The sequence below is a fragment of the Hyperoodon ampullatus genome, assembly GCF_949752795.1.
Source record: "Hyperoodon ampullatus genome assembly, chromosome: 11".
In the NCBI taxonomy this organism is placed as follows: domain Eukaryota; kingdom Metazoa; phylum Chordata; class Mammalia; order Artiodactyla; family Ziphiidae; genus Hyperoodon; species Hyperoodon ampullatus.
Window position 1 is genome coordinate 54,548,878 of NC_136924.1, and position 12,017 is coordinate 54,560,894.

General features: G+C 37.9%; 1 protein-coding gene and 1 pseudogene across 2 annotated transcripts; both read right to left on the reverse strand.

Annotated features, from left to right (window-relative positions):
* Positions 1 to 1,704: 1,704 nt before the first annotated feature.
* Positions 1,705 to 2,635, reverse strand: LOC307060409 (olfactory receptor 8S1-like; annotated as a pseudogene). The gene has a single exon. The product of its transcript is annotated as an olfactory receptor 8S1-like (transcript).
* Positions 2,636 to 10,829: 8,194 nt separating this feature from the next.
* On the reverse strand, positions 10,830 to 11,732 carry LOC307060308 (olfactory receptor 8S1-like; the record flags this gene model as incomplete). The annotated part of the gene is made up of 1 exon (XM_079714792.1): positions 10,830 to 11,732. One exon carries the CDS (start codon positions 11,730 to 11,732, stop codon positions 10,830 to 10,832), a length of 903 nt encoding a protein of 300 aa, XP_079570918.1.
* Positions 11,733 to 12,017: the final 285 nt, after the last annotated feature.

A 12,017-nucleotide genomic window follows, 5' to 3' on the forward strand; every position in this document is an offset into this window, starting at 1 on the left:
AATAGAAGAGGAAGGGCAGCATAGCGATTACTATCTTTTCCCAAATCTTAACTAAATATCTAAATCTGAATACTTTGCATTTCACCAAAGTTCTGTTGCTTGAACCTCACCTTTGGTATTAGTGGTATTAATTACCATTCTTTGTAAGCAACTGAATCCAATAGCAAATATAATTATAGAAAGTATTTGCGAGCCTCATAGACTTAATGGAAGCAGCACTACAGTGATTGAGAGTGTGGACTTGATTCAAACTGCATGGGTTAAAATTCCAGCTCCACCATTTCCTTGCTATGAATTGCTGGACAGCATACAAACATCCTGAGTCTCATTTCCTCATCAGTAAAGGAAAGCTAACAATAAACCTATCTCATATATCTGTTGAGATAACTAAGTAGGATAATAAAAGGTACTATATTCGTTTTCTATTGCTGCCATAACAAATTACCACAAATTTAGTGGCTTCAAATGACACAAATACATTTTCTGATAGTTCTTAAGGTTAGAAATATGGGTGCACTCAACTGATTTTTTGCCCTGGGTCACACAAGACCAAAGTCAAGTCAGTAGGTCTTACCTGGTGGATCTAGGAGAGACACCATTCAGGTTGTTGGCAGAATTCAGTTCCATGAATTCCATGGACTAAAGTTCCTATTTCTTTGCTGGCTCTTGGCTGGGGGTTGTTTTCAGCTTCTAGAGGCCACCCACAATCTCTGGCTCATGGACCCACACCAGCAATGGTGGGTTGAGTCTTTCTCATGCTTATATTATCTCTGACCTTCCCTTTCTGCCTCATCATAACTGCCTACAGCTGGAGAAGTTTCCCTGCTTTTAAGGATTCATGTGATTAGATTGAGCCCACCTGGATAATCTATATTACTCGACCCCTTTTAAGGTCTATAACCTTATTCATCTGCCCAGCCCCTTTTGTCACATAACATATTCACAAGTTCCAGGGATTAGGAGATCATCTTCAGGAGGCCATCCTGTCTATCCCAGGAACTTAGCGCATTTTGTGACATGAGTTAAGAAATGTAACAAATTAGCTATTATTACCATCTCTATTAAAAATACGACCTCAGAAAGGACAATTGCCAGGGGAACAGGGTTTCGTGGTCTCTTTAGGCACTACGGTCAGATTGACTTTATTCTGAATGATGGGTTTTTTGTTGCTGTTGTTGTTGTTTCTTCCTGCTCAATATCTGAATTTCCTAGAGAAGGATTCTAAATAACCTCACTTGGGTCTTCGTTTCACACCTTGCCTCAATGCACTGTCGGGAGAAAGGGTAAAATGGTTAGTCTATCGTGGGTTATAGGATCACCTCACTTTATGGATGTGTAAATTTGAGAAAATCAGTCTTCCTGTGGACTTGAAGTGTAATTATATGAAGAAGCATGAAGAAGTAATAAGCAACAATAGCAATAGATGTCCACATAATATGAATAATAAATCAACATTTTAATAAAATTATCCCTTGAGAAAGAGGGTTATGTGATTCATTTCTCCTTTTCCAAATAAGACTGAACCTGAATCATCCTAAAATAAGAGTTTTCTGTCCTTTTCAGAAGTATTTCTGAGGAAATAAATGCCACTATGTTCCCTGTAATATCTGGCAGCATGGACAATCAAGAAACTCTCCTTAAGGTCCATTGTTTGATCATGTAGCACAATAGTTCAGCTCCTCTTTCATTATCATTTTGTGTACACTACAAGAGAGAATGAAAATATTTTCTAAACATTCTTCCCATAACTGCCTTCACCTCTTTGTTCTGTAGGCTATAGAAGACGGGATTCAGCATGGGAGTAATCACACTGTACTGCAAGGAGAAGATCATCTCCAGAGTAGAGCCTGAGGTTGGCAAGAAATAGCTGAGGAAACCTGAGCCATAGAACAAAATAATAGTAGTGAGGTGGAAAGAGCAGGTAGAGAAGGCCTTGCTTCTGCCTGAGGTGGAGCTGATGCTTTGGATAGTGCAGACAATGTGGTCATAGGAAGAAACAATCATAATGAAGGCTCCAAAGAGATGCAAGACAGAAGAGCAGAGCAGGAGTGTGAAACTGGTGGAGGTATCAAAGCAAGAAAGATGGAAGAAAGACAGCTCACAGCTGAAGTGGGGAATAGTTTGGTCCTCACAATAGTCTAAATTGACAGCCAGGAGGATGTTGATGAGAGCATCAACAAAGGCCAGGCCCCAGGAGCCCCACATCAGCCCAATACAGAGCTGGTTGTTCATCACCTGGCCACAGAGCAGAGGGGAGCTGATGGCTACATAGTGGTCATAGGCCATCACAGCCAGCAGACATGCCTCAGTGCCCCTGGTGGCAAACAAAGAAGGCCTGAGCCAGGCAGCTCTCTACAAAGATGGTTTTACTTTCAGAAAGTACATTTTCCAGCATCTTGGGGACTGTGACAGATGAGTGGCAAAGGTCCAGAAAGGAGAGTCATCTCAAAAAGAAGTACATGGGTATGTGGAGGTAAAAATCAGCCCTAATCATCAGCAGCATTAAGAAATTTCCCATCAGAGTGAGGAGGTAAATCAGAAGGAACAGCACGAAGAGTACAGGCTGAGTATGGGGGTCAATAGATAGTCCAAGGAGAATGAACTCACTGACAGCACTGTAGTTTTTCATTGCCATATAGAGAAGTGTTCTCTCCGGAAAACAAAAAAAGAAGATCCATCAAAAGTCCTTTAATGCCTCTCAGTTACCCCAGCACCTAGATCTTATTCTGCATAAATGTTTTTTCATTACTGTCTCACAATCCACATTCAGATATTTAAAAGCTCACTTCCTGGTCATCATCGTACCATTGATGTTTTAAATCAACTATATTACTATTTTTTATTATAATCTGTTTTTTTTTTTTTTTTTTTTTTTTTGTGGTACGCGGGCCTCTCACTGTTGTGGCCTCTCCCGCTGCGGAGCACAGGCTCCGGACCCGCAGGCTCAGCGGCCATGGCTCACGGGCCCAGCCGCTCCGCAGCATGTGGGATCTTCCCGGACCGGGGCACGAACCCGTGTCCCCTGCATCAGCAGGCGGACTCTCAACCACTGCGCCACCTGGGAAGCCCCTATAATCTGTTTTTGAGCTAGAGTATTTTTATGTGGTTCAGAGTGATACATTTGAAAAGGAAAGTTTGCTGATATTAGAGAAATATGGAGAAAAAAATTTCAGGAGTGAATTACTTGAGAAACAGAGCATTAAATCTAGATGAAAAGGACTTAGTTAGGACCAGAGGCACTTTGTCTATTCCATGTCAAGGAGGGAAGGTCAAGAGTACAAGAAGTTAAGGGAATTTACATTTGATTGCTTCCATTTGTTTTCCATAAAGTGTAAACGAATTCATTGGTTATGCATGTGTATGTCTGTGAGCATGCCCACATGCACACAAGAAATTATAAAAGCATGATAATGATAAAATTAAGTGTTCAGTCATGGGAATAGAGGCCAAGGTGAAGTGTAAGAAACCATTAGGGGGTAGGAGGACAATATGACATGAAGGAATTTAGAGACTGAATGTGGAATTAGATTGCTTTGGAATTTTCTTGTTTTAAATTTCTCTCGTTTTATTTAGTGGCATCATGTTATCATTTAATTTTAAAATACATTAATACAATTATAATAAATTTTTTAAAAAGTGGTAGCCTAGATTATCATGCCCAGTGATATTTTAGGTGGGTTTTTGTAGGCAATGCTATGATCACAATGAGTCATAAGAAGCTGTTCCCAGTAATAGAACAATGCTCTGGGTAGATACACCATGCTCACCCTAAAACCAATATATCCAATAATATATGTAGTCACCGCACCTGTCTTAGCCATTCTGGCAGGTTTTAAGGTCCCACATGGTCATCTAAACTCTATCCTCACACTTTAAGACTTGTGTATATATTCCCACACTATCTTGATATTCTAGACTTCACCTGAGTCTCAATATAACTATTCAATACCCTGGCCTCAATCTAGAGGCCCATCCTGGCCTTTGATGCTCTAATTCAACACTAGTTAATTTAGTTCCTCATTGAAGACTCAGAAACCTATCCTTTTATCCATTCATTGACTAAATAGCTGAGTTTCCAAGCCCAGGTGAGGAATAAAACCCAATTACCTGAATTCTCAGTGGTACACTGGTTTGTAGCACTTTCAGATCAAGTGATAAAACTGTTTAGCTTGTGAAGTCAATATTGAGAATACCATTGTAAGCAAGAAATAGAAAATCATATTAAAAGTTAACATTTATGATGGATTCAATACTAATAATGTAAAGTGATAAACTGTGGACAATATCTGGACATTTATTTACAGTAATTTGGCATCAGGACAAAGGAGATACTTTCTTAAATTCTTCCTCTTTCATTCTTGTGTATGGCAACATTGTTCATGGGGGCTCCCAGGGCTCATCCTGAGATCACCCCAGAACAAAGCAACTTGGAAGGGAACTCAAGTAAGGGTTCACTGTAGCCAGGGATGAGGCTTGTTTTTGTATGATTTCAGAGCCAACACACACTGGCAAATCCTACCAAATATTTAAAGAAGAATTAATACCAATCCTTCTTAAACACTTCCAAATAATAGAAGAGGGAACACTTTCAAGTTCATTTTATGAGTCCAGCGTTACCCTGATTCCAAAGCCAAACAGAGGCACCACAAGAAAAGAAAATTACAGGCCAAGATCCCTGATGAACATAGACATAAATATCCTCAACAAAATATTAGCAAATTGAATTCAACAGTACACTAAAAGGATTATTCACCATGGTCAAGTGGATTTATTCTTGGGATGCATGGATGGCTCAACACACACAAATCAATTAATCTGATACACCACATTAACAGAATGAAGGATGAAAACCACATGATAATTTCAATGGATGCAGAAAAAGCATTTGACAAAATTCAACATCATTTATGATAAAAAAAATTCTCAGCAAAGTGTTGAGGGAACATACCTCAACATAATAAAGATCATATATGACAAACCCACAGCTAATATCACACTCAGTGATGAAAAACCGAAAACTATCCCTCTAAGATCAGAGTAAGACAAGGATGCCCACTCTTGCCAGTCTTACTCAATATAATATTAGAAGTCCTAGCCAGAGCAGTTAGGCAAGAAAATGAAATAAAAGGCATCCAAATTGGAATGGAAGGATTTAAATTGTCTCTATTGTTATATAATACAATGTTATATATAGAAAACCCTAAGTACAACAAAAAACTTTTAGAATTAATAAATAAATTCAGTAAAGTTGTAGGATATGAAATCAATATAGAAAAACATTATATTTCTATACACTAACAACTAACTAGCTAAAAAAGAAATTAAGAAAACAATCCCACTTACAATAGCACCAAAAAGAATAAAATACCTAGGAATAAATTTAACCAAGGAGATTAAAGATCTTTATAGTAAAAACTCTGACTTTGATGAAGGAAACTTAAGAAGACACACATAAATGGAAAGATATTCTGTCTTCATGGATTGGAAGAAATAATATTTTTTAAATGTCCATGCTAACCAAAGTGATCTACAGAGTCAACACAATCCCTTTCAAAATACCAATGGCATTTTTCACAGAAACAGAAAAAACAATTCTAAAATCCATATGAAACCACAGAAATACCCTAAATAGCTGAAGCAATTTTGAGCAAGAAGAAAGCTGGATGCATCACACACCCCCATTTCAAAATATATTACAAAGTTAGAATAATAAAAACAGTAAGGTACTGGCAGAAAAAACAAACATACACACAAATAGGACAGAATAGAGAGCCCAGAAATAAACTCATGCATGCAAAGTCAATCTCCAACAAGAGTGCCAAGAGTACGCAATGGAGAAAGGACAGTCTCTTCAATAAGTGGTATTGGTAAAACTATATATCCACATGAAAAACAATGAAATTGGATACTTATCTTATACCGTACACAAAAATTAATGCAAAATGTGTTAAAAGTTTAAATGTAAGACCTGAAACTATAATACTAGTAGAAGAAAACACTGGGGAAAGCTTCTTATTATTGGTCTTGTCAATGTTTTCTTGAATATGACATCAAAGGCACAGGAAATAACAACAAAAATAGACTAAGTGAGACTATATCAAACTAAAAAGCTCTGCACAGCAAAGGAAACAATCAATAAAATGAGAAGGCAACCTAAGGAATGGGAGAAAATATTTGCAAACCATAGATCTGTTAAAGGGTTGATATCCAACATATATAGGGAACTCTTACAACTCATTAGCAAATAATTATCATCATCATCTGATTAAAAAATGAACAAAGGATCTGAATTGACATTTTTCTAAAGAAGACATACAAATGGCCAATAGGTACATGTAAAGGTGTTCAACATCACTACTCATTAGTGAAATACAAATATAAATCACAAGGAGATATCACCTCATACCAGTTAGGATGGCTATTATCAAAAAACAATAAGTAATTGTTGGTGAAGATGTGGAGAAAAGGGGAAACCTGGCATGCTGTTGGTAGGAATGTAACTTGGTAGTCACTTAGGAAAATAGTATGGAAGTTCCTCAAAATATTAAAAATACAACTACCACATAATCCAGCAATCATTTGGGTATATTTCCAAAGGAACTGAAATCTAGATCTTGAAGAGATATCTGTACAGATATCTGTACTTCTGCATTGCAACATTATTCACAGTAGCCAAGACATGGTAACAATCTAAGTGTCAATCAACAGATTAATGGATAAAGAAAAGGCCATAAATACATAAAATATTATTCAGACTTAAAAAAAGGAAATCCTGCCATTTGCAACAACATGGATGAAGCTGGAGGACTACATACTTAGTGAAATAAGCCAGGCAAAGAAGGAAAAATACTACATGATACCACTTACATGAGGAATCTAAAACAGCCAAACTCATAAAAGCAGAGAGTAGAATGGGGTTGTCAGAGTCTGGGAGGAAGGGGTAAGAGGGAGGTATTAGTCAAAGAGTATGAAGTTAATTATACAACATTAGTAAGTTCTAGAGATCTCCTGTACAGCATAGTGACTACAGTTAATAATGCTGTATTGTATACTTAAAAACTGGTTAAGAGGTTAGCCCTTAAGTGTTATTGTCACAAACAAAAAATCGCAATAATAATAAAGAGGGTGGAGGAAAGTTTTGGTGGTGATGGATATGTTTATGCATTGATTGTTTTGATGGTTTCACAGATGTCCACTCATCTTCAAATTCATCAAGTCATATAAATTAAATATGTATAGCTTTTTCTTTGTCAATCACACCTCAATAAACTGCTTTTAAAATTATTTTAAAATTTCCATTTTTACTGTGGCAGAAATATCACCATTATTGATTTATTTCTTCAAAATCTATTTCAAAATTTAAAATAAACAGCTTTGGGAACATAACATAATAGGTTTGTTTCTAGATATTAACAGCCATTATGTGGAGAAAATTAGTTGGCTCCTGCCTAAAGAAAAATTCCCTGAGAAGAGTTCATTTCAGAATTAGACAAAGGGTACCAAGCATAATATATAATCCATGTGTTGCTCAGAATGTAATAGTGAAAAACATGAATGAATAAATGACACTGCTTTTGGAATACAAGCCAATCTATGTAACCAAGACACAGGTTTTTAAATGGTCTGTATTAGTTTGAAGTCCCTTACTCTATGAGGGGCACTTGGCATTAGGGGGAAAGTATAAAGTGAGAGGTACCAAAGACAACCATCACCTATTTTTTTTAAATGTGTCCTGATTTTGGTTTATGTGCTGCTCCTTGCTCAGTTAGATACCTCATATGCTCTGTGGTGGGATAAGGGAAGTGCTTTGTTAGGTTTTATTTTGCAAAGCTTTACTAAACAAACCTGGAAATCCACAGTATTATTACATAAGTTAGACTGCAGTAAAAATTACCTAGGATTGGGCTTCTCTGGTGGCGCAGTGGTTGAGAGTCTGCCTGCTAATGCAGGGGACACGGGTTTGAGCCCTGGTCTGGGAGGATCCCACATGCCGCGGAGCAACTAGGCCCGTGAGCCACAACTACTGAGCCTGCGCGTCTGGACCCTGTGCTCCGCAACAAGAGAGGCTGCGATAGTGAGAGGCCCGCGCACCGTGATGAAGAGTGGCTCCCGCTTGCCACAACTAGAGAAAGCCCTTGCACAGAAACAAAGACCCAACACAGCAAAAATAAATTAATTAATAAACTCCTACCCCCAACATCTTAAAAAAAAAAGTTACCTAGGATTTATATACAAATCATAATGATTTCCACTGTGCAATCAATTGACAAGATTTTGAATAGTTCTCCACATGAGAACGAGCTGTATACGTCACACAGAAACTGAGATTACCATATGGCATTTCCAGTTCCAGCTCTCCAGCAAGAGCAATAAATGACACAAAATTGACAAACCTTGAGCTGCAATGAGCAAGAAAAAAAAGTGAGAGAGTGGCATGGACATATACACTACCAAACATAAAATAGATAGCTAGTGGGAAGCAGCCGCATAGCACAGGGAGATCAGCTCGGTGCTTTGTGACCACCTAGAGGGGTGGGATAGGGAGGGTGGGAGGGAGGGAGATGCAAGAGGAAAGAGATACGGGGACATATGTATATGTATAACTGATTCACTTTGTTATAAAGCAGAAACTGACACACCATTGTAAAGCAATTATACTCTAATAAAGATGTTTTAAAAAAAAAGAATATGCCAGATGAAAGCAAGAAAAAAATTATACTATCTCACTTATGAGCATCAACAGGAAATTCCTAAGTTGAATATTGGCAAAAGTTAATTCAGTTTTTACCACTCTACCTAAGTAGGGTGATTTCAGGAATGTAACAATTCTTCAACACCAGAGCACCTGTTGATATAATTTATTATTAAAAAAAACAATAAAAGCCATATGATTATTTCAATAAATTTATTTTTTATTCAACATGTATTTATTGCATGCTTATTATGTGATGGACACTACACATTAGTAAATAAAAGAGAAAAAGTCCTGATCCTCAATAGAAATAGTAAAAGCACTTGATAAAATTTCACACCAATTCTTAGGAAAATATTGTTAGAAGAGAACTCTTATAATAAGTTAAAGGTATTGATCAGAAACAGAACAATCATCCTTAATGCTGAAATATTAGAAGCTTTCTTACTGATCCCAATAGAAAGATGCTTGTAGTAGAGGCCCTGGCCACTGCACTAATGATGTATAGTGCATAAAAATGAGATATACAAAAATTGCATAGAAAAAGAAAAAAATTGTTTCCCTTTATGTAAGATAAAATAATTAAAATGTAATTTAAAAAATCCAACGGTATATATGAACAAGCCATTAGAACTAGGAAGATAGTTCGACAAGATACAAGTTCAACAAGATACAAGATCTGTATACAAAATACTACAGCATTCCTAGAAATAATGAAGTAGTAAATGTAATTGGATTGTAAATTCACAATAGAAACAAACAGTGGAAGGTATCTGATAATATATCTAACAAAATTTGTGTGTGACCTTTAGCAAAATAATTTTCACCAGTGGCAACAGCAGATCAGCCTTGGTGAATGAAAATGTTGTTGAACCTTTGCATAACCACCACCTTGCCAGCCATGGCCACACTCTTTGTGAATCCATGGACCAGAACTAGGCTCACCAGGAAGGAAAAGACTGGCACTCACATAATAGGCTATTTTACTCACAGAATTATTTCAAACTGCTTTGGCCCTCTGGTGAGAATTCATCCTAGATATATTCTCTGTTTCTTGCTCATGATTCATACATTCAAAATATATTTATTGTGCAACAAGCATGTTTGAAACTACTTTAATATTCTTGAAAAAGTAGTGAAGATGCCAGAAAATGCCGTTGCTCTCTTTGAGCTTATATTCTCTACTCCTGCAGAGCGCAAAGTGAAGGGGAGGATGACAGTTGACAGTTTGTAAGTAAGTAAAAACTAAAAGGTAATTTCAGAAAGAAATAATAATTAACTTTTGACCATGATAATTTTAATCCATATACCTCACCTAAGTCTCCTTCTCACTAGTGCTCTAATTGTGTTTCAAGATCTAAAGGGCCTTTGTTGAAAAGCCCTTTGGTTTCTTCCTGGTGTTTATCAAAGGCCCTGTACAGTACTTGGCTCTGTTGTTGATTTGCTCACATTCTGCCTTTTCTGCAGCACCACTAGAGCTCAGTGGCAGAGGCTATTTGTCCAGCAGTGTGTACAAGCCAGGGAATCTTCTCTTGTTATGGGGCCCCCTCACAGCTGGAGATGGTGGGTCACTATGTAAGTGGTTTGAAGAATGATAAACAAATGTTTTATTTGTGGTATCTATTGGACACATGTAGGTCAAATAAACAATTTCAAATATCCTAAGAGAGTGAATGGTCCAGCATTGACCATGTGCTCACTCCTGTACCAGCCACTGTGCCAGGAAGAATGAGTGACTAATGAGAAGGGGAGGGGGAGGATTTGGGGACACTGTTAACACTGGTTAACAGTCTCTCTGGGACCACATTGAACACATGGAGTTTAGTTACTGGAAGAATGGTAAAGATAGCCTAAGCAGGCAATAACAATGTCTACCATATGGTGTGTAATAAATTAAATATTTTTGCAAGAAAAATTGCTAGATAAAATGTTTATCTATCCACCTTCCTCTGATTAGGACTGAACTGGTATCATTCCAGAAAATAACTTCAACTTTTCTTAAGTATTTTCAAGAAAAGAGGTATGGCATCGTGCAGATCCTTATATCAGAGAATTCTCCTTAATATGCAGGCATTATTTATTGCAATTCTACCCAATTTCCTCATCATTCTGATTTTTTAATCTATGATTTGAAACACTAGAAACATTTTCTCAACATTTTTCTCACAGCTGCCTTCACCTCCTTGTTCTTCAGGCTGTAGATGAGAGGATTCAGCATGGGGGTGATCACACTATACTGCAAGGAGAAGATTAACTCTTGAGTGGATCCTGAATTTGGCATGAGATAGCGGAGTAAACCTGAGCCATAAAAGAAGCTCACTGCAGTGAGGTGGGAGGCCTTGCTTCTGCCTTTAGTTGAGCTGATGCTCAGGATGGTGAAAAAAATGCAAACATAGGAGAAAAATATCAAGAGGAAATTTCCAAAGAAATGCAGGAGGCTGGAGCAGAGCAAGGCAGTAAAACCTGCAGACACATCGGAACAAGACAAAGGATAGAGAGAGGGCAGCTCACAGCTGAAGTGGTGAATGTTTTGAGCCTCACAGAAGTCTAAATTGAGAGCTACAAGGATATTGATGAGAGCATCCATAAAAGCCAAGCCCCATGAGCCCCACACCAGCCCCATACACAGCTTTCTGTTCATCATCTGGCCATACAGCAGAGGAGAACTGATGGCAACATAGCGGTCATAGGCCATGACAGCAAGTAGGCAGGATTCAGTGCCTCCGGTGGCAAACACAAAGAAGACCTGAGCCGTGCAGCCTTCTACTGAGATGGTTTTCTTCTCAGACAGGAGGTTCTCCAACAGCTTGGGCACAGTGACAGAAGAGTGGCAGAGATCCAGGAAGGACAATTGTCCCAGGAAAAAGTACATGGGGTTGTGGAGCTGGGAATCCACCCTTATCACCAGCAGCATCATCAGGTTCCCCATAAGGGTCAGGATATAGATAACAAAGAACAGCACAAAGAGCAGAGCCTGGATTTGGGGGTCAGCAGACAGCCCGAGGAGGATGAACTCAGAGACAATACTGTGGTTTCTCATTGCCTTCAGTACTTTCTTTGGAATGCAAGAAAAAAATCAGGTGAAGTCTCTTCTGATGCCTAACAAATATCCAAGTGTTTTAACCCGCTCCATTCACAAAGTTTCATGCCTACTCAAAAATGTACGTTCAGCAACTATACTCCAATAAAGGTGTTAAAAAAAATGTACGTTCTGAAATGATAAACTTCCCTAAGTATCTAGATTTACCAAAACCTGTAATTTTTCTGTGGGATCCCAACACTAGATCAACTCCCTCTCCATCTTTACTGTTCTTTCTTTGATGTC